Source organism: Ursus arctos, unplaced genomic scaffold (assembly GCF_023065955.2).
Source record: "Ursus arctos isolate Adak ecotype North America unplaced genomic scaffold, UrsArc2.0 scaffold_22, whole genome shotgun sequence".
Taxonomy (NCBI): domain Eukaryota; kingdom Metazoa; phylum Chordata; class Mammalia; order Carnivora; family Ursidae; genus Ursus; species Ursus arctos.
The window spans coordinates 62,575-84,331 of record NW_026622897.1 but is presented as its reverse complement, the minus strand read 5'-3'; the positions used below and the strand labels follow the sequence as shown (position 1 = coordinate 84,331).

Here is a 21,757-nt window from a genome sequence, read left to right as displayed (position 1 = left end):
AAGTAAAGGATGCCACCAGGGTTTGTTTTTTTTCCTGAGTAATTAGAAGATGGGAATGCCGTTAAATGAAATGGGGAGCAAGATCAAAGAAGCAGGTTTTAGAGAAAAACATCATAACGTAGAATTTTTTCACAAGTTCTCACCTGACTTAAGGTTGTTCAGCGTAGTGTCCATGAAGGTAGATATTCCACTTATTTAAAATAAAGAAATAATCAAATATTATATTAACTGGAATGGCCCTTAGAGATGGCTTTCAGAGGGAGGGAAGCGTTGACGGAGAGGGTAGATGGTGCTTGTCCTGTGGATGCACTGCTGCTGAACATCTGGTCTACCCAGTTGGCCAAGGACTCAGTTGTGTCCATGGTCAAGTATACTCACGGTTTGTGTCACTACCCTGGCCTGCAGCTAAGAGCTGAAGAATATGGACCCAAACAAGCTTTTACCGAGGCCAGTTCTGCTTTTCTCTGGCCACAATCTAAATGGGAATGAACTTTACATCAGCTGTGGAAATATCTAGGGAATAAAACATTGTTTGTTAAATTTGATATCCTGGGCCCCTGGGTGGCTCAGATGTTTAAGTGTCAGACTCTTGACCTCAGCTCAGGTCTGGATCTCAGGGTCATGAGATCGAGCCCCATGTCAGGCTCTGAGGTGGGGTTGGAGCCTGCTTAAAAAAAAAAAATTGATCTTCATCCTGAGAAAATCTCTCTGTGTCAATAGTTTAGGGTTATAAGTGGCTCCTCAGCATTGGGCAAGTTACCTGGGGCCTCAGTTTCCTCACCTAGAAAGTATCTATGTAACTAAAAAATAATTTTTACACATTACCTCTTCTCAAAAAACTGAAGGCAGGTCCTTGAGAAGTGAGAAAGTTGGAAGAGACCATTTCTAAGTGTTCACCTGTCATTTTCGTCTGAGTTCTGCCGTCATTGCTGAGTGGGTAAAGTGGAAGCGATGCAGAAACGTATCCTGCGCGTTCCCACATTGATGTGACTACACCCACCCAACAGTTCACAGCATCGATAAGGAGTCGCAGAGTAGGACCCGCAGAGGAGAGCTAAACTGTGCGCCGGGTTCTCAATTTTAGACTTATTAGCATAGCAATATAACGCAGTTCATAAAAATGGTGGGAGACATGTCGACAGGGACTGAAGTTCATTTTACCCTAAAGGAAGGAGGGTAAGACAAGCATAACTCTTCCCTAGAAAAGTAGAGCCTTGCTTGTTTGTGCGTGTGATTCCGAAGCCTCTGAGGGTGAGTCAGCTACTTTGCTTCGTGTCTTATCAAACCAGTGGTGTCAGTGGTCCTCCTTTTCACCTCCTTTAGGGAAGTCCTACAACTTTCACAGCTCAAGCCACCTTGAAAATCCCGTTTTAAATCCAGGCTCACTGACCAGGCCCCGCATGGCTGAATAGAGCTGCAGGTGGAATGAGGCGCACCCCATTCTTGGCTCAACGAAAGTGGTGACTTTCCAGCTATGGTGGCTCCTCACACGGTATAGCCTGCAGTGTAATTCAGTGTTTCGTTTTTGTGAAATTGGTTTTAAAAATACAGATAAGAAAGGACATGAGGCAAAAGACCTTGGCTAACAACCTTACTCCTAAAGGCATCATGGAAGAGTAGAAAAAAGGGTGAGTCCCCTCTTCCCTTTAAGGGGATTTCTTTGATCTTAATCTCTATAACAGAGTCCAGAGCAGCAGCTCCAGGGAGCCCTGTGTTTCCCAGGACTCACTCAGGGTCAACCCCGACAACCCACAGGGTCCCCTACAAGCTGTCCAAGCAGGGAGTACGCAGTGAGGCGCGCATCCCTCTGTCCATCTTACTATGGGAGCTCTCCTCCAACAGTGGCAGTCCTTCCCTTTTCCTTTTCTGTTGGGTTTGTGCTAAGTATCTACTTTTCCCAAACTAATACTGTCTGTTGTCTAGGGCATGCAAAGATGGAACAGCTATAAAAATAAAGTGTTGTAGCGGCCGCTTGCCAAAGTGCAGGGGCTGACAGTAATTCAGAATGGGCACACGGGGATTTTCCAGGTGATCAGTGATCGAATTCTGAGGTGGGGGAACAGGGCGGGGGAGTGTATAAATGGTGTTATTTTTATTATTAAAATTATAGCTCTATGTTTCACAATAATAAAAATAAGATTTAAAAAATGAAATACGACGTCTGTGAACCTACATATACAATCTTACCACTTACTGTTTAGTATGAGTTTAAGAAAGAGTTTTCTGTGTCTTATAACTAGTTCTAGATATTGTAGGGCTCCAGTTTTTAAGAGTATTGCATCTAGCTGTTTTCATCTGCCCTAAAACAGAGTAACATCAACGCTTTTCCTGATGTGAACCTCTCTGTTTTGGACAAATCCCCAAACATTTCTTTATGTTTGAAGCGGACATAACAAAGCCAACTTCACCAGCCATAGTGAAAATTAAACAAAATAACACGGATAAAGTGATTGGAACGTAGTAACCCTTCAGTAAATGTCAGTTCTTATCCTCACAGTTCTAGTGAAATTAATATAATATACATGGTTGTAAGAGTTTATCTGATAGTTTTACATATAAAACTAACACATTGGGGTAAGTATATAATGAGCTTGCATGCTAATGACAGTTAGTATGCTCAAGACGAAACTCTACCAAAGTGCCCTATTTCATTTTTACTGAAGGTGGTGAGTGTATTTCAGTTTACCGTAAGTAAAAGTTACTTGAAAATACTGTACGATAATAACAATGAAAACTACGCATTGGGCACTTACGATTTTCACGTAGTAAATGGCTTACGTTACCCTTACGTCAGTGAGAACGGTGAGCACTGTAAACATTTGTTACGAGGCTAAGACTTGTAGAGCAGGTAGGGTTATGCCAGGTCTATAAATAACATTTTCCACAATATCGTGATCCTCCCACCAGTCCTGTGAGATAAGATCATTGTAATTCTTTTTGGAGGAAGCCAGGGCCAACACGGGGCCAGACTAGAGCCTGTCTGTGTCTCGTTACTCTAACATCTGTGCTTTTAACCACTGTGAATCTGGGATGCTTGATGAAAATTTATGAATTTGGCCACAGGATGGGGAAAAAAATTGTGTAGCTTAAAAATGTGTGACATTATGATGCTAAGAATGGTATGAAGGACAGAGCAATAGAATATGGATTAGTCTTGAAGGTCATTAGGCAACATTTACAACTTAGAATGTTCTCTAACGCTTTGCTCTCTATGTCAAAAGCACCTGCCCCTGCAGATGATTGGAAGATCTTAGTTGTATCATGTTTTAGTCATGATTTAGTCTTATGAGCGTCCCCGTATTCAGGTATAAAATTCCTTTATTCGCACAGATCCATGATCTAAAAACTGGTGCGTTATTGATTCGATTACTTCCTTGTGGCAGGAGAAATCCTAACTGAATAGGCTGGCATGTTATAGGAATGAGGCGGGTATGGTTACATCCGCAGAGGGGTCTGTGTGCCTTCCCCTCGGCTGTCTGACCACGAAGAGTCACGCTTCCTTCATAAAAACAGGATACGCTTTTCAGAATTTAAGTCCCTGGTGGCAGATGTAGTCCATGTCATACGGTTGTTGCACATTTGGTTGTTGATAAATGACATTCTAAGTGTGTAGTAAAAGTAGGTTCTTGATAGGGAATTACATCATTTGAGAAACTCAAAAATGTGAAAAAACACGATGCTCTTCACTCACTTCTCTTTTCCTACTTCTTTTCCATTATTCCTTCATTTGCAGATTCCTAAGACATTTGGCACTACAGTATGAAGGCAAGTCCAGGTTTCAGGAGCACACGTCTGCAGAAAAGGCGGGGGAAACACACCGTCCAGGAGTGAGGAGGGAGCCGGAACACGAGAACAGGCTTAGGGTTAGGCTGGAGCACAGAATACGCCGAGGAATAAAAATATACTAAGGCAATGATGCCTTTCTAGCATGTTGGTGTACAAAGAAAGAAAACAAACAAGGAAGGGTCAGTGCATTTCGGACCCGCGGTAGAGATTGTAGGGGTGGCACAGGGGCCCCTCAGCTTCCGTCTTGTTTATTCAGAACTCCTTCAGAGTGGAAAGCACTCAATGATGACAGTTAGGAAGGATATTGAAAGTCCGTTGTAGATGATAATCCATTACCTTCAGCTGGAGTTCACAAAACATGAATTGCACAGTAGCCCTGCAAGGGCTTACCCGCTCCCCGCCCTCACCCACCCGCGTTCCAGCCACGGACTCTGAGCCTCGGAGAGACAACCCCGGAGCAAGGGGCCGAGTCAGGGCTCCCAATAAAGCCAGTCCTTCTTCAACACTGTGTTCTTCCAATATGTCACGGGCTTCACAGAGTTGCCTCAAGTCCAGATCCCTAAGAACTCTGTCATCAGCAGTCCTGAATTTGTCCTTAATTTTTCTAAACAGGTGACCTTGAATGATATAAGCTCCAAACCTCTCAGAACAGAACTCCTTGAGCTAGACACCAACCCTTGTGTTCTGAAGCTTGAATCTTCTAAATTGGAATCCTTAGCTCCTGGGGGTTTACCTCAATGTTCACCTTCCTCCCTGAGGTATGAGTCCTAAGCTGAACTGAGAACCGCAATGGAACCCACAGCCCAGCTTCTAACCCTGAGCCTCTCCCCCTTCAGTTCAGCTGAGCCAGGAACCAGAAGTTCCTTGGGGGAGGGAACCCCGGTGCCTTCCAGCTGTCATGGACATCTTTCCCTTTTCTCTGGACTACTGGCATAGACAAGTAGGGTTCTGTCTGCCCAGACGGCTTCTTCCCCTCCTCCCTCCCCTCTGCTGACTTCTCCCTCATTCTTCTGTCTTCAGAAGGCTCTCCTTGATACACAGACTGAGTTGAGAACTACTTGTTGTTAAGTTATATAGTACACAGTATCTTTCCTTTAATAATAGTCATTGTCCTGTAGTCTTATCGACTTCTCTCTTTTCTGTGCTACCTTGAGTGTCTTTCCCTGCTGTCTGTCCCGTGTGCCTAGCACAGTGCCTGGAACTGTAACAATTTCAGCTGATGAATGAATGAATGAACGAACGAACGAACTGTTAGGATCCTGATGGTGGATGTGAGGTTTGAGAGCTGTGTCTAAAATCATACCCCATCAGCAAGGAAAGGCATTCCATAAGTGCAGCTTCTAAACAAGGTGACCCGTGGACTGTCGTCCAGTCATCTTTTCCTCTGTGTGTTCACTGTGCCATATGTGCCAGGCTTGGGTCAACCTGGCCCCTGTGGAAGAGGCTGGGAACGTGTCCATGCCGCGTACTGAACCCCGTGTATTAGCTCTGCTAGCTCCACCGGTCGGCGGCTTCAGCGTGTGCTGGACACACAATTTCAGCAATTCCGAATGTTTCTGTGATGTCACGTTACGTCCCTTCTCACCCTCAGCGTCAGGGTGGCTCGTGCTGAGCCTCCTGTGAGGATTGACTTAAAATGCAGGTGGACGAACCTTAGTTACAGGCTCATTTTTAAAGATACTGCCTGAAGTTGAATGTGGGTGTTTTTCGTGTCAGCGTCTAGAAGGGAAGATAAGCTCAGAGAGATGACAGCCGTTGCATCTGTGATTCAGAGTAAACGTTTGTACACTCGCCATCTTCTCGTTTCCAGTAGCAGTTTCTGAGGGCGTAAATCACGGCGAGGTCGGGCTCACTCTCAGAGCGGGCACTGGGTGATGTTGGCTTGGCCCTCCTGGTCCGCTCTCCACCGTGCCCACTGTCCTCTGCCTGTGGGGGATGGCCATCAATGCAGACTGTGTGGGCTGCAGCCCATGGGAGGCCCCTGTGGGATAACAGAGCGCAGGAGAATGAGGTCAGGGGACCAGTTCCCCGGCTCTCTCCTTGAGGGTTGGTCGTTGCCCTTACCGAAGGTCAGAGACTCTGGGACTGGCCCTTGCCTTACAGTTACCCTGTCTAACTTGCAGTGACTGTGTCGTCCTTACGCTCCTTCTGGACCAAGCCTACACTGTCCTGGACCGGGGTACAGCGTGGCACCACGTTGGATTTCCATAATTCCTGCCCACACATTCCCAGAGTCTCCTCATTCAGCTCCTCACACCCCCAATTTAAGTATGCTCTTTTCTTCCTGCCTCGAATCTGCCTTACACAGAGGTTCCTTGTGGAGTGTGAGATAGGGCTGTGTAATGCGCAGCCCTATGAGGGCTTCTGGTAATGGAAGCAAATCGTTTAAACCTCTTTCTTTGATAATTGGGGTAGATTGCTTGTATTACACATAAACTTCTTAATAGTCTCGAGAGGTACTCTATTAAAATACATCAAAATAGATGCATGTGCCCAGAGAGCTTCCGAAGAACATTTCAAAGAAGGAAGACACGATACGTGGAATAACCTGCAAACTGTTAGCTAACAAGAAACTGACATTTCAGACTTAGTTATTTTATAAAGATCCGTAACTGTTTCATTATTTACTCCTGTTTTCATCCTCTCACAGGCTCAGGTTTCTAATTTATAAAAGCAAAATGTCAATTGGCGATACAAATAAACAAAAAGCATGAAACCTACACAAGACAGGCTGGCTCCCCACTGAAGGTGACAGTGTTGGGGTGTGTGCTCTCCCTCCTCCAACAGGGCCGCCGTGCGACCCTTGCGACGCATCACACGGAAGGACAGTGTTGGGTGGCATGGGACGCCTCCGGGGGAAGTTGAAGCTGATTGAATCAAAATCAAGACTTGCTCTCTTGAAAACGGTGTGGAAGTCACAGGATTTGGTAATACGTTGTGAACGTGGGTGGTTAAGCTGTGCGGGGTGTGAAGGACCGGAGGACAGAGCAGGAAGGGTGACAGGAAAGGATCGAGGCAAGTCACAAGGATGCCGTTAAAAAGTCGTGCTTTTCAAGTTTCCTCTGTCCCCATTAAGCTTGATTTGAAAGGAATATGCAGCAGGACACACTGAGGCTCAACCTTTGTGCTTTGTTTTAAGGGTTGTATTTGCTGTTGGCTTAATGGGAACCAGTGGACTCCAGGCTTTGAACTTTGTTCCTTTAACACTTTGCAGTGTGCCTTCCCGCTAAGCCCTGGGATCTCCTGGTGAATAAGGCAAAACAGTCCTTGCTCCCCTGAGACAGAGAAAACCACTCTCATTGTTTACCCTGAGGGAAGGCCAGGGGTGTGTGTCGCCTGGGATGGAGCAGACAAAGTGAAAACAGTCTCATTGTTATAAAATTAGAATAAAAGTACTTTTATCACTCATCCTCCTAAGTGGTCGGCAAAATGGCTAGTTGTGTTGAGTGTTAATCTCTAAAGACTCAAATTTAGTTTTTCCCCTGGGTAATTGTGCAGATAATAAAGCACATGCTGTGACATTCCCTTTGTTTTCACTTCCTGCTGGCGTCTGACCCTGGTGGCTCCCCAGGCTGCGTGGACAGGTGCATGCCCTTGACATCCTTCAGGCTCCTGCTTTAGCAGGACTGTGCTTTAATTTTACAATTGCAAGGATTTTTGAAGGGAAAAATAAAAAATCAAGCTACGTACTTGACATAAATCTTAGTTTGTATAAGAGCAGTCCCATTTGTTAAGAGCACATTATACCCGAACAGGAAATAGAAGAATTACTACAGATGCTCTGGCCTCACAGCACACAGTCCATTTGACTCAGAAGCTAATTTGCATTGCCGGCATTTTCGGGAGAGATGGGTTATTCCATCTCTCACTCTCTGGGGCAACAGGCAATATTTCGCCAGCAAAAAGAATCAGGAAAATGAGGTATGTAGAAGCTGTTGATTTTCATGACCTAATCAATATTTGAGTACCAAGGGGGCAGTGGCTAGTTACATTCCTTCCTAGAACTGGTATTTATGTTTTGTGATAAAACAAATTTTTTAAAAATAGACATGAAAATGTAGGTTACTGAACATCCAGTCATGCTACATGTGGCTAAATGGGTGAAGAGAAATTCTTAATAAATATTTTTCTTAAATAGAAGAACTGACTTGGCAAAAATGGGCCCTTTGGCTGGAACGAAAATATCTCTTCTGTTGATATATTGCTTTGGGTGGTGGTTCCTCTTTCTAGTAGATTATTTTACTCGGTTTTTTTGCAGTTAATATACAGCTCTACAACATAGCCTTATAAAACCCACTCTTGGAGGGTAATATAATCCAGCAGCATCAAATATCTTTCTTTAAAGTCTTAAAGTTGTTTTACCTGTTTTGCTTTTGCATTTGAAAGGCAGGGATTAAGCAAGACCACTTGTGACAAAATACCAAACAAAGAGCCTTTTCAGACTGCAGTTCGGGGAGGGGAGTCGGGAAGCAGGAAAGTATGGGTTTTGTTTGCCCACCTTGCTGGCAGCCCTCCCTTCCTGTCACCACCCACGCAGGGAGGACAGCCGTCCTTGTGCGTGCAGTGCAGCGGTCATCGTCCTCAAAGCAATCTCACGTTCTGGATCGGGCTCCCCTGTCGACAGAGTGCCCAAGAGATGATAATCCAGGCCTTTTTATAAAAATGTATCTGAAATGTATGTCATTCCAATGGATTGATGTTAGTGCTTACAACAAGTAGACATAAGATGCTTTAAAACTGAAGAAAACGTTCTCTGTGGAAATGGTTTTGCTGTTTCCTCAAAAGGATGGAAGCTGTAGGTATGAAAGCCGTAATAGTCTAGAAGGAAACTGGACATATCCTTAGAAATAGTGGCTTGCCAGAGTTGAACCTACTGTTACTCATAAATAGGCATGGAAGTCATAAATCAGTATTTTAAAATTTTAGAATTAAAGATATCACAACTCTACCTCAGTGTAAGTTTAGAGGTTGTTACATGAATGAATAAAACTCTGGAAACCAGATTAAAAATTGAGGTATGAGTACAGTTCCCGATAATAATTTTTTTTCTTTAAAAAGACAAAAGCCGCTGGATCACCGGTGTAGCCCTTGCCTTTCCGTGGGTTTTGCACTTGAATAAATGGCTGAGAACTGGTAAAGCTGTGAGCTTCTTGTTCATAGACATGCATATTCCTGTGGCTGTAAGAAAGAATGAAGGCCAAATTTAGGTGCTTTCCACATTTGTAATTCCAATTGACCCTGGAAAGGTCCTGTGACAGAGGCTGGAGTAATTATCTCACCCATTCTTACGGAAGAAAAAGACCAAAACAGAGAAGCGGTTCTTGGTCTTTTGGTCATTGGTGTTTTGTGTCCGTTTTGTGCTTTTTTGGTTTTGTTTTAGTAGCACGAGAACTTTTCCCCCAAATCCTCACTCAACAGTACTTTCTTCTTACTTTTATAAATCCCCTCATCTTGGCTCTTTTCTCCTTTGATTTTAGTTTTTCTTTTCCGTGCGTTATCCATGTTCCGCAGACGCTTCCCCTCCCCCTCAGGTGTGAAGTTCCTCGGTCGACAGCAGCAGCTAAGGGGTTATACGTGGGGAGGCAGGACTGGAGGGGGTTCTTAGACGCCGGAAGAGTGACAGAGAGCAGGGAACGGGGTTCAGAACCTCGGAAGGAAGATGACGGATGGCTGCTTTTGTGACGAGTCTTGGTGACCTCTTCGCGGTTCTACCTCCTACATCCTGTTAACTCAGAAGTCATGCTGCTCTTCTAGAAACTCTCCTCCAAGAATCACCTTTTGCCAAAACCGACATTAGCAAATTCTTCTGAGGGAAAATTGCACTCTTTTCGAAAAGACATTGGAGCTAACACTTATTTTTTTAATGGAAAAGAGTATCTACTAGGGATCACTAGCTTTTTGAGGAAAAACTCCGATATAAAATAGAGAGTACAAAGTATTCATTAAAAAGAAGCGTAGGAGTAAATTCTCCAAAGTATTCTGATCTGTGTAGAGTCTTTATCACTAATGTCTCTGGGTTTAGATAAAAGAAGATAGTGTGTCTTTGAAAGTACCAAAGGTGTTATAAAGAACAAAAAGATGAGAATTAAAAACATAATAGCAGAGAAAAACTTTCAAAAGATATGTCAGAGGATAAAGTTAAAAAAATGCCCAGAGTATAATGCAAAAAACAAAAACAAACAAAAAAACACACAGAATTAACTGGAAAATTGGAGAGAAAAGATAAGAAAATTAAATGGTAATCCCAGGATGTCCAGCATCCAAAAGGAGTCCCAGAAACTACACTGACAGCCAGGAACAAAATTACAGAGACATGAGTCAAAAATATTTCTCAGAAAAAGAAAAAAGTATTTCTTAGAAAGGCCACATTTTTCCAGATGAAAAGATTTACTGGGTACACAGAACAATGGAGGAAAAGAGATTCCCTCCAATAAAAAATGGTGTAATTTTAGGGCACCAGAGGCAAAGAGAATATCCAGAATCATATTTCCTAATAGCAACTACAAGAACGAGAATCTAATAGAAGAATTGTTTCCAAATTATTGTCAACCTCGAATTCTCTACCCAGCCAAACTACCAATAAGGTTGTTGATAATACAAAGTCTTGTTTAGACCTGCAACATCTGAAGAAATCTGTGTCCCATGCGTACCTTCTCAGTCAGCTGCTGGAGGGCATGCTGTGCTGGAGCGTGAGCGGGAACTCAGCGGAGGGTCTGGGATACAGTGCGCGAGGAACCCAACGCCAAAGCAAAGCGAAGAGAGTCCTTGGGAGGATGCCAGAAGGAAGATGCAAAGACAACACACATTCGACTCGAGACCACATCCAGGTCCAGGTTAGCAGACCCTCTTCAAGAAGCTAAAATGCAAAACACACGTAGTACGTTGGATAAATTAAAAGAAGATTTAGATTGAAGGAGAGTAGAGTTTTGTTGAGTTAGTCATAAGTACACAGAACATGAAGTATATGAATACGGAAAAAGACTTTCTAACTACTGGGTTTCAGGACACAGGGAAGCGAGGAAAGATGCCTTGGTGTGCTGCTTGCCACGGCTGGGACGAGACCGCATTATCACAGTTACCTGGAGAGACTGACGCCGTAACTGTGGAATGATGGGCCGTGAAGTGTGTTTGTGTGTGCATGTGGGCATGTGTGCGAGGGGAGGGAGATTGTGAACATCAGCCACATGCTCAGCTTTGGTGGGAAGTCCACAGAAAATGACAAACCTGGAAAATCAGAAATCACAATATTACTAAGTTATATAGATACAAGGATTGAAATTACAAAATAATCAACTGAAATAGTTGACATTTTGCCTCTGGGGTTCAGGACGAGGGGGCATGAAGAACAAAGGGTTGCTGTTTTTATAGCAAATTAAATTGTGTATGTGCATAACTTTGATAAAACTAAAACTGGAGCTGAAGAAAAGCAATCGCTATGGAAATCAAACTAGATGTAGAAATCATTCCCTCAGTACTTAACAGAAGTTCCCTGTATGGTATCTCAAGGCCCACTCTATTATTATTTTTTAAAGATCTGATGAGAGTTCACTACAATGCAGTTGACAAGAAAACTAGTTATATCTGTGATACACAACCTTTCAATAATTAGAATAGTTAGAATGTCAAGAGACGACCTTAGATCAGGATACAGGAAAACGTTAGGAATTTCATATACTTTCTGGAACAGTTCTACCGTTTAACCACACAGCATAACCCAACATTTATCATTGATTCGACAATGTTTCTCATGTAACTTAACATACCAAATAAATAAGCCTAATGAGCCAAAATGACTTTTTTTTTTAAAGATTTTATTTATTTATTTAACACAGATAAAGACAGCCAGCGAGAGAGGGAACACAAGCAGGGGGAGTGGGAGAGGAAGAAGCAGGCTCATAGCGGAAGAGCCTGATGTGGGGCTCGATCCCATAACGCCGGGATCACGCCCTGAGCCAAAGGCAGACGCTTAACTGCTGTGCCACCCAGGCGCCCCGAGCCAAAATGACTTTAATTATATCAAATCTTGGGAAGTTTGTTAAAAACCTCTGAAGGGTTTAAAGCACATGCTTAAATAGGATTACAGATCATTACACAACTTGATATTTAATAATCCGTTTACCCAAGATGGCAATAAGAGATTCTACAGGTTTTATAGTTGTTAGCAAAATTCATCTCCTTTAATATTGAGAAGTTTTAACTTTCTTAAGTGATCAAAGACCTGATAAAGACAAAACATAGAAACTTCGGCTTTCTGGGTAGATAAAAGAAAGAATAAACTTTGTTTATAATTTCTTATCAAAAACAGACCAACAGGGGTGCCTGGGTGGCTCAGTCAGTTAAGTGTCTGCCTTCGGCTCAGGTCCTGGTCTCAGGGTCCAGGGATCGAGTTCCGTGTCGGGCTCCCTGCTCAGCGAGGAGTCTGCTTCTCGCTTTCCCTCTGCCCCTCCTCTATTCATACTCTCTCTGTCTCTCTCAAATAAATAAAGTCTTCAAAAAAAAAAAAAAAGGAAAGGAAAAAAAACCACACCAACAATCCAAGAAAACTTTGTCTGACAGAGGAAAAGCCAAATCTCAATCTTACACTAGTGTAGTTTTATTTTTATTTATTTATTTTTATTTTTTTATTATGTTCAGTTAGCCATCATCATTAGTTTTTGATGTAGAGTTCAATAATTCATTAGTTGCGTGTAACACCCAGTGTTCATCACATCACATGCCCTCCTTAATGCCCATCCCCCTTACCCCATCTCCCCACCCCCTCCCCTCTGCAACCCTCAGTTTGGTTCTCAGAGTCCAGAGTCTCCCATGGTTTGTCTCCCTCTCTGATTTCTTCCCATTCAGTTTTCCCACCCTTCCCCCACGGTCCTCCATATTATTCCTTATGTTCCACATAATACTGAAACCATATAATTGTCTTTCTCTGCTTGACTTATTTCACTCAGCATAATCCTCTCCAGTTCCATCCATGTCGATGCAAATGGTAGGTATTCATCCTTTCTGATGGCTGAGTAATATTCCGTTGCATATATGGACCACATCTTCTTTATCCATTCATCCATTGAAGGGCATCTCGGCTCCTTCCACAGTTTGGCTATTGTGAACATTGCTGCTATGAACATTGGGGTGCATGTGCTCCTTCTTTTCACTACGTCTGTATCTTTGGGGTAAATACCTGGTAGTGTAATTGCTGGGTCATAGGGTAGCTCTATTTTTAACATAAAGATCCACTTTAAAAAGTACTGGAATTGTGGCATACGTCTAGCCATTGGCCCTTGACATCATTTTTTATTTATTTTTTATTTTTTATGTTTGCATTTTTAACGATTTTATTTAGAGAGAGAGAGAGCGCGGAGGTGGGGGGGAGGAGCAGAGGGAGAGGAACGAGCAGACTCCTCGCTGAGTGCAGAGCCTGGGGCAGAGCTCGATCCCCGGACCCTGAGATCATGACCTGAGCCGAAATCAAGAGTCGGAGGGTTAACTGACTGAGCCACCAGGGCACCCCCCAGACGTCATTTTTTAAATTTACTAAGTTGTTTCTTTAATAAAACGTCATCCTGGTGACTTTTGAAGAGAAGACCATGGATGGCTGAAGGGCTCAGTGTTGAGTGAGTCTACGGAAAACATTGGTGAACACGGCAGCATATTCAGAGCTGCTTAGACAGCCATAATCCATTTCTGAGTTGCTGACGTCTTGCAACTTCTTTGGGCATCACACTACCATCGACAAGAGATTTGGTGTTGAGATAGTTAGGGACTCGCAGAGAAAGATAATTCGGCTGCGTTGGAGGGGGGGTCGTTTACGGGGTCTTTAGACTGATTTAAGTTCTCTTCCTACTGGGAAATTTGTGATAGTTTTTCGAGGGATGGCTCTATAAACATTTATGAAGAGAGCAAACATCTATCCCATCTATCAGCAATCACACCTTTTTCCTTCTTTCCAGCCCCCTAGCCTCCTAACGTGGCCCTTCCCTGTTCTGCAGGAAATTGCCCATTTGAGTCTCTGGTTGGTGACAGTGATGAGGATTGAGCCTTAAACTTTAAGACAAAGTTATAAATCAATAAGGAAAAAAAAAAATCCCCATTGTAGCATTTGATTGGAGAAGGCATTGCTTTCTTGTATCCCAGACTGAAGCCTTACATTGAAGGCTAGCCACCTCCTCGACCACTGTCTCCATCACAGAAGTGTTCTTTCCCACCTACGCCTTAATCACCATGTTCTCATTTCCAGTGGTGTTTTAGACCACCTCGCAGAGTCCAAGGCCTGTTAATGAAACCTGGGCTGTCGCATCTGGTTGATTCCTCTGCTCTCCACCTGCACCCAGCATGGGGCAGCCAACACACCCTCGCCTGAGTCCTACTCATCCTTCTGTGTTCAGCCTGTAACTTTGTCCTGGAAGCATCGCTAGATGACCCTGCTCTGGGTTTATTGTGACAAACAGCTGATAACAAGGCACTGTGCTGATTCCCAATTTCTCCCGAGACTGTAAGATTTATAAGGGCAGAAAAGTTTCTACTTTTTTCACCATTGGTTTTCCTGGGCCTTACACCCTCCATGACTGAAACACACCTATTAATCCCGATGTGAAAGGCACAGAGAGATTTTGGGAATTGCCAGAGTCTCCACCCCAAATGGAAAACATTAAATTCTGCAAAGTGCTTGGCTTTCTTAAAGGAGAAGCTCTGGGAATCCATTAACAAATAAATACATCTTCATTTATATTATAGTTTGTCTAGAGACGATGAGACAACATCTAATATGCTCGAGGGCTGCCTTAGATGAATGGCAGGTCATTTGGCCCAGTGAAGCGCTCTTAATAGGATCTGTCCCCACTCTGTCTATTTTATTACAGCCGGGACACCGACAACAGACTGGCCCACCGGCGGCAGACGATTCTCCGTGAGAAGGGGAGAAGGTTAGCTAACCGGGGACCAGCATACATGTTTAATGACCGCTCAACGAGCTTATCTGCTGAGGAGGAACGTTTTTTAGATGCTGCTGAATATGGCAACATCCCGGTGGTGAGGAAGATGTTGGAAGAATGTCTCTCGCTGAACGTCAACTGTGTGGATTACATGGGCCAGAATGCCCTGCAGCTGGCAGTGGCCAACGAGCATCTGGAGATCACAGAACTGCTTCTCAAGAAAGAAAACCTCTCTCGCGTTGGGGACGCCTTGCTTCTTGCTATTAGTAAAGGTTACGTTCGGATCGTGGAAGCCATTCTCAGTCATCCAGCTTTTGCAGAAGGCAAGAGGCTCGCCACCAGCCCCAGCCAGTCTGAACTGCAGCAGGACGACTTTTATGCCTATGATGAAGACGGGACGCGGTTCTCCCATGATGTGACGCCCATCATTCTGGCTGCCCACTGCCAGGAATACGAAATCGTGCACACCCTCTTGCGGAAGGGAGCTCGGATCGAACGGCCGCATGATTACTTCTGCAAGTGCAGTGAGTGCAACCAGAAACAGAAGCACGACTCCTTCAGCCACTCCAGATCGAGGATTAATGCCTACAAGGGCCTGGCAAGTCCAGCTTACCTGTCACTGTCTAGTGAAGACCCAGTCATGACAGCTTTAGAGCTGAGCAACGAGCTGGCAGTCCTGGCCAACATTGAGAAAGAGTTCAAGGTAGGTCGTTCACGTTGAGGACTTCGCTCTCCAGGAGCCGGAGTCCAGGGTCTTTATAACCTTCCTTTAGGTGCTCAGCGTTGTGCTAGTTAGTCCCTGTGGACAGGAAATCACCGTCTGTGTTTTTTGAACAAGGTCTTTGTTATAGTGAAATGTAGTAAAACTTTTTAGAGATGCTGTACTCTAGACACTTCACATTTGTTCTAATTCACATCACAGCCTTGAGAAGATATTAGTTGCTTTTCAGATGAAGAGATGGAGGCATAGAAAGGGGATTAAGGCCCAAGACCAATGACTGGTAATTGGCGGAGCTGGGATCAGAATCCAGGCGGGCTGTGCTCCCAAGCCGGGTTCCGTCTCCCGTGGAACCATGTCTGTGTTCAGAGCACGGCGGGAGGTGCTGAAGGAGGTCATGGTGTGACCGGGGAGACGCATGCACAGAAGTGATAGAGAAGTGAAAGGACCACATGAGCTCTGCAAGACCAGAGGAAGCAGCGTTTAGTTCAGCTTGGGTCTCAAGGAAGTTACGGGTACGATGGCATTTCAGCTGTTTAGGGCAGAATGCATAGGATTCGGGGATGCTGAGGAGGGACAAGCTACTTCAGAGCAAGATAATAGCAAAACTAAAACCTTGTAGCTGTGAAAGAAGTCGTCACTGAAGGAACGTTGAGGGGTCTTTTTATAAAGGGTACGTGGGGAGAGCTGCCAGACGCCGCCCGGGCCACGTGCTTGTGCTGCGTTTGGGAGGATAAAAGCCCAGATTCCCAGCACGGGCACCACCATCAGTCCTCTCTTTCCAGCTCAGAGGTGGTCAGGCAAACACTTCTAAGTTACTAATGTGTGGTGTGACCCAGAGTTAACTCAACCTGCCAGATTCAGCCTCTCTTTCAAGGAACCAGAGTCACAGTGCCGCATCTGGCGAATGGTCTTCTGCCAACACTCACTTTCCATGACTTTACCTGTCGATTCCAGAGAACTTAAAATATGAAAACATTTGTGAATGGATTCCCATGGTCTTATTCTTTCTTAAAAAAAAAAAAAAGTGTTGTTTTGTGTGGTTGAGAATTAGCAGTGAACTGGAAGCAATTTTTTAGGTCAGGTATTAAATAATACAATTAAATATTATCAGCCGATGTGGTTCCTACTGAACAGTGTTGCCCCACACTTGAGCGTGCTCTCCTTTTAAATATCTAATTCCGGGGCGCCTGGGTGGCACGGCGGTTAAGCGTCTGCCTTCGGCTCAGGGCGTGATCCCGGCGTTATGGGATCGAACCCCATATCAGGCTCTTCCACTGTGAGCCTGCTTCTTCCTCTCCCACTCCCCGTGCTTGTGTTCCCTCTCTCGCTGGCTGTCTCTCTCTCTGTTGAATGAATAAATAAATAAAATCTTTAAAAATAAATAAATAAATAAATAAATAACTATCTAATTCCACCTGAGCCTTTTTGGAATTCTAGGGAGTGTCGATTTTGCTCCTTACATTTTTGTCTTTAAAAGGACTAAGGATTCATCTAGGAACTGAGGACTACCTCTCAGGCAGGCTGCATGCAGTCAAGTTTACTTTCAGCTGCGTGGGTGCTTACAAATGTCAAGGAAGGGCCTGTTTTCAGATCTTGCCTTTTTTTTTTTTAAGATTTTATTTATTTGAGAGAGAAAAAGTACAATAGCAGGAGCAGGGGGAGAGGGAGAGGGAGAAGCAGGCTCCTCACTGACTGACGTGGGGCTCAATCCCAGGACCTCGGGATCGTGACCTGAGCCAACGGCAGATGCTTCACCCACTGAGCCCTCCAGGTGCCCCAGATCTTGCCTTTGATGACATAAAATGAAATAACCGTGTTTTACTGAGTGCTTGCTAAATGCTCAGCCCCGTGCTAAGTACTTTGCACATGAGATTTAACACTTGTTTAATCTCACTAAACCTCAGTTTTCTCATTCGTAAAATGGGAATAATAATAGCACCTATCTCACTGAATGGTTTTCACCTATGTGAGATCATGTGGCTGAACAATGGAAGATCTGTGATTTGATTACAGGGATATTTACAGGTAGACGTCCCAGCCCCTAGCCACTCTACGTGAGAGACCTGATAGTGGTCCTGGGGAACATATGCACTTGCCTACCTCATCATTTGTCCCCAGGTCCCTCATTGACTGTGGCATGAAAAGGGTGAAGCGGTCTCCTTGTGACTCTGCGTGTTCTCTGACCAGATAGACAGTTTGGAAGTAGCATGAGCCGTTCTCAGTGAAGCATAATTTGTTTGATCAAGTTGCCTGCCTCTTTGCACCTGCAGTTAGCGAAGTGTTGCCTGTGTAGACATCACTGACCTGTAATGGAAGGCCAGTTGGCATGATTTACAGAGAAGAGCCCAAGTTGGTGCTTCATACTTACCCATATAGACTTCCCCCAAATACTACCTTCTTGACTCACATCCAGAGCGTCTTTGTCTCCTGATTCTTTCTAGGGGTCTTTCCATCCTCAGCACACCCGTGGTTTCACGATGGAGGAGACAAGTCGCAAAGCTATGGCTCCCACAGTAAACGCTGCCACTCGGGCTGTGTGACCTCAGGGACCTTAGATTTTTGATGTGCGAAATGGGAATAGTGTTTGCCCTACTTGCTTCCCAGAGATCGAAGTAGAAAAGCATTCTACAAAGAGGCAAAGGGCATTGATTCTTACAGGCAAAGGGTTTGCGGCCAAACAGAGCTGGATTTAAGCTGATTTGATACTCAGTGGCTGCATGATCTTGGACACGTTATTTAACCAAACTAAGCAGGATGACTCCGAAGGTTACAGGAGACAATGGAATCCATTTGCAAAGTTAATAGGTTTTCTGGATTAACATTGGGCTATAAGTGGCCTCATTTCAATGGAAGAGAAAAAACAGGGAGGAAGTAAGTTTTAGAAAGACCTGAATGAAGATGTTAATGCATGGTATATATAAATTAGAGTGCTTTTTTTAATTGAATTGTCATTGACACACAGTGTCACGTTAGTTTCCGGTGTACAACAGAGTGATTCAGCAAGTCTATACCTTTCGCTGCCATCTGTCACCACACAACCCCATTACAAGACCATTGACTGTATTCCCCGAGCTGTGCTTTTATTCCCGGGAACTATTCATTCTATAACTGAAAACCTGACCTCCAGTCTCCTCCGCCCATTTTGCCCACCGCCCCACCCCCTCTCCTCTCTGGCAATCACCAGTCTGTTCTCTTTTATGAGTCTGTTTCTGATTCGTTTGTTTTGTTTCTTAAATTTCACGCATGAGTGAAATCCTATGGTATTTGTCTTTCACTGTCTGACTTATTTCACTTAGCATAATGCCTTCTAGGTCCCTCCATGTTCTTGCAAATGGCAAGATCTCATTCTTTTTCGTGGCTGGGTAATATTCCATTGCATGTACACCACTTCTTCTTCATCCATTCACCTAGCAGTGGCACTTAGACCACGTCCAGATCTTGGCGACTGTAAATAATGCTGCAGTAAACAAGGGGTGCATGGGTCTTTTCAAATTAGTGTATTCACTTTTCTTTGGGTAAATATCCAGTAGTGGCATTACTAGATCCTACGGTATTTCTATGTTTAATTTTGTTTAAGATTTATTTATTTATTTATTTATGGGGGGGTGCACACGTGTGCGAGCAGGGGAGTAGCAGAGGGAGAGGGAGAGAATCTCAAGCAGACCCCTCTGAATGCAGAGCCTGACAAGGGGCTCAATCTCACGACCCTGAGACCATGACCTGAGCCGAAACCAAGAGTCACTCCCTTAACCCACTGAGCCCCCCGGGTGCCCCTTACTTTTCTGAGGAGCCTCCAGATGTTCTCCGTAGCATCTGAACCGATTTATATTCCCACCAACAGTGCATGTGAGTTCCCTTTTTTCTGTATTCTCAGCAACACATTATTTCTTGTCTTTCTGATTTTAGCCATTCTCACAAATGTCAGGTGGTATCTCATTGTGGTTTTGACTTGCATTTCTCTAATGAATAGTAATGTTGAGTATGTTTTCAAGATGTGATTTTTGACATTAAATATGATCTACACTCTAAATCTTCCCAACATAATAGGAGGTCATCAACAATAAATTACAACAAAAGCATTTTCTTAAATATTCTTTTCTCTGAAGAGAAGAATCTTGGTTTCCAGACTTTATATTAGATCTTGTCTTGTGACCCTGATTTTGGTACAGAAAGTCCCTCAATAACAGTTTATTAAATAGATAAATGACATATGTTTGCTTTTCTCTGGAACCTCTCCAAATATCCTGTGTTTCTCAAGTTTACCAGCACAGTTTACAAGATCTCCCAAAGATCTATCGAACGTGGGTTATGCGTCTGCAGATGAAGTCGTGGACGTCAGGGATACTATGTGTGCAAAGTTGTATGATCAGGCTGAGGGGAAAGTTGCTTACTCTGTATTTTTCCTGAACCCACAGGTGAGTTTGGCAGAGTACTCTGATAACTTTGATTATGTTTTAGACAAATCTCTTTTCTTTGGATATGAAGAAAATCTTTAAGGTGTGATATTTCAGAAATCCCTCAGCAGAACAGCAATTAAAGCACATTAAGAGAACAGTAACCTTAAAGATGAAATTTTTGTTTGCTTTCTCTACAAACTGTCAAGTCACTGATAAATTCCACTGCGTGCATAGTAAACGTGCTACTTCCCCATTCGTGATTCTCGTTTTGCTTTGTCTTTCCTAGAATGACTACAAGAAGCTGTCGATGCAGTGCAAAGACTTTGTCGTTGGACTCCTTGATCTGTGCAGAAATACCGAAGAGGTAGAGGCCATCCTGAACGGGGACGTCGAAGTGCGCCACAGCGGGGGAGATCACGGCCGTCCAAACCTCAGCCGTTTAAAACTTGCCATTAAATACGAAGTAAAAAAAGTAAGGTCGGGCCTGAAGCCCCATTTACATTATTTCCGTTCTTCTTGGTGCAACGTCAGGGCGAAGGGCCGGCGTGATTGTCTCGGGCTGGGTTCTCTAATGCACGGGTGCACGAGGCAGGTTGTCTCAGCGATCCGAGGCGCCGAGCTGCGAGTCCTTTAACCTACTCTACACGCCAGTCTTTGAAGTCTAGACTTGTTTATGCCGTGATTGCCGCTCTGCGTTCCTTAACTAATGATGTAACAATGACAGCGTGTGTCCAGATTATAAGGCATTGGCTATGTGAGAGGAACACCAGCGTTTGAGACCCAGTTCCATTTCCCATTTGTTGATGTGTTCCGGCGCGGGCCCGAGCCCTCAGATTCCCGCCAACACTGTTTGTGGAGTACTTTTGTTCTGTGTCCTCACGGAGCACCCCCATTCGTGATTGCTTTCTTAGGTTAGGTATCTTTAAAAACAAAAACAATAGTTTTTAAGGATAGGTTCTATTTAAAAAGTCTATATAGACTTTTTATTATGTAATAAAACAGTCCAATGAAAGTCATATATGCTTATGGTAAGTTTTCAAGCAGTAGAGACATGCCCCCTTTCTGTCTTCCCAATTCTTTTTTTTTTTTTTAAGATATTACTTTTAAATAATATCTACACCTAACGTGGGACTTGAACTCACAGCCCCGAGATCATGAGTCACGTGCTCCAGGGACAGAACCCTCCAGGCACCTCTCTGTATTCCCAGTTCTTAATGGAGAGTAGTTAGTCACTACTGTATTCCTCTCCACAAATTCATATTTTGGACGTCTTCACATTTCAGTAAATAAGCATCCTTCTCATCTTTTCAAAGGCTGTGTTGTTTTATTATTATTTCATTCAATCAGCTTACTATTTAAGAGTTTATTTTTTTTCTTCAGGCTTTTGTTAATTCAAAATATTTGCTACGTTTCCCTTCAGAAAAAGTACCAGTTTACATACAGGCCAACGGTGTATCACAGGGGTTATTTTTTTCTACTCAAAATGTGTGTTATTAAATCTTACCATTCTGAGAAGATACACATTATATCATGTTTTAATTATCTTCAAGGTTAACCACCCTTAAGCATTAATAATTCCTTTATCTAACCTTTCAATATTTTTTATCAATTCTTATTTCACATTATTGCTTTTTGTATATCAAATAATGTTGACCTCTGTCATATGTGGCATTCATTTATAAAAAATAAATATGTGAGAATAAAAAATTCTGAAAAATAACAAGTAGAATTTAATTATAAAGTTTTCTTAATTGGAAGAGTTTATGGCACAGAAATAAAAATATGTCAGTGGAATAGAATAGGCAGTCCAGAAACGGACCCATATACAAGTGGGAGTAAATAGGTGTAGCATTGCAGGTCAGTGCAGAAAAGGTGATGTGCTTTTTTATTTTTATTTTTTTAAAGATTTTAAAAGCGGGGAGTAGGTTCCT

The 21,757-nt window shown here is 43.5% G+C and overlaps 1 protein-coding gene across 1 annotated transcript in view; it reads left to right on the top strand.

Moving 5' to 3' along the window:
- Nucleotides 1-21,757, top strand: part of TRPC6 (transient receptor potential cation channel subfamily C member 6) — a 108,601-nt gene that overhangs the window by 60,741 nt on the left and 26,103 nt on the right. Inside the window, exons 2-3 of the mRNA XM_026505909.4 lie at nt 14,637-15,411; nt 20,113-20,298. Coding sequence (XP_026361694.1) covers nt 14,637-15,411; nt 20,113-20,298 — 961 coding nt within the window. The remainder of the gene's footprint in view (nt 1-14,636; nt 15,412-20,112; nt 20,299-21,757) is intronic.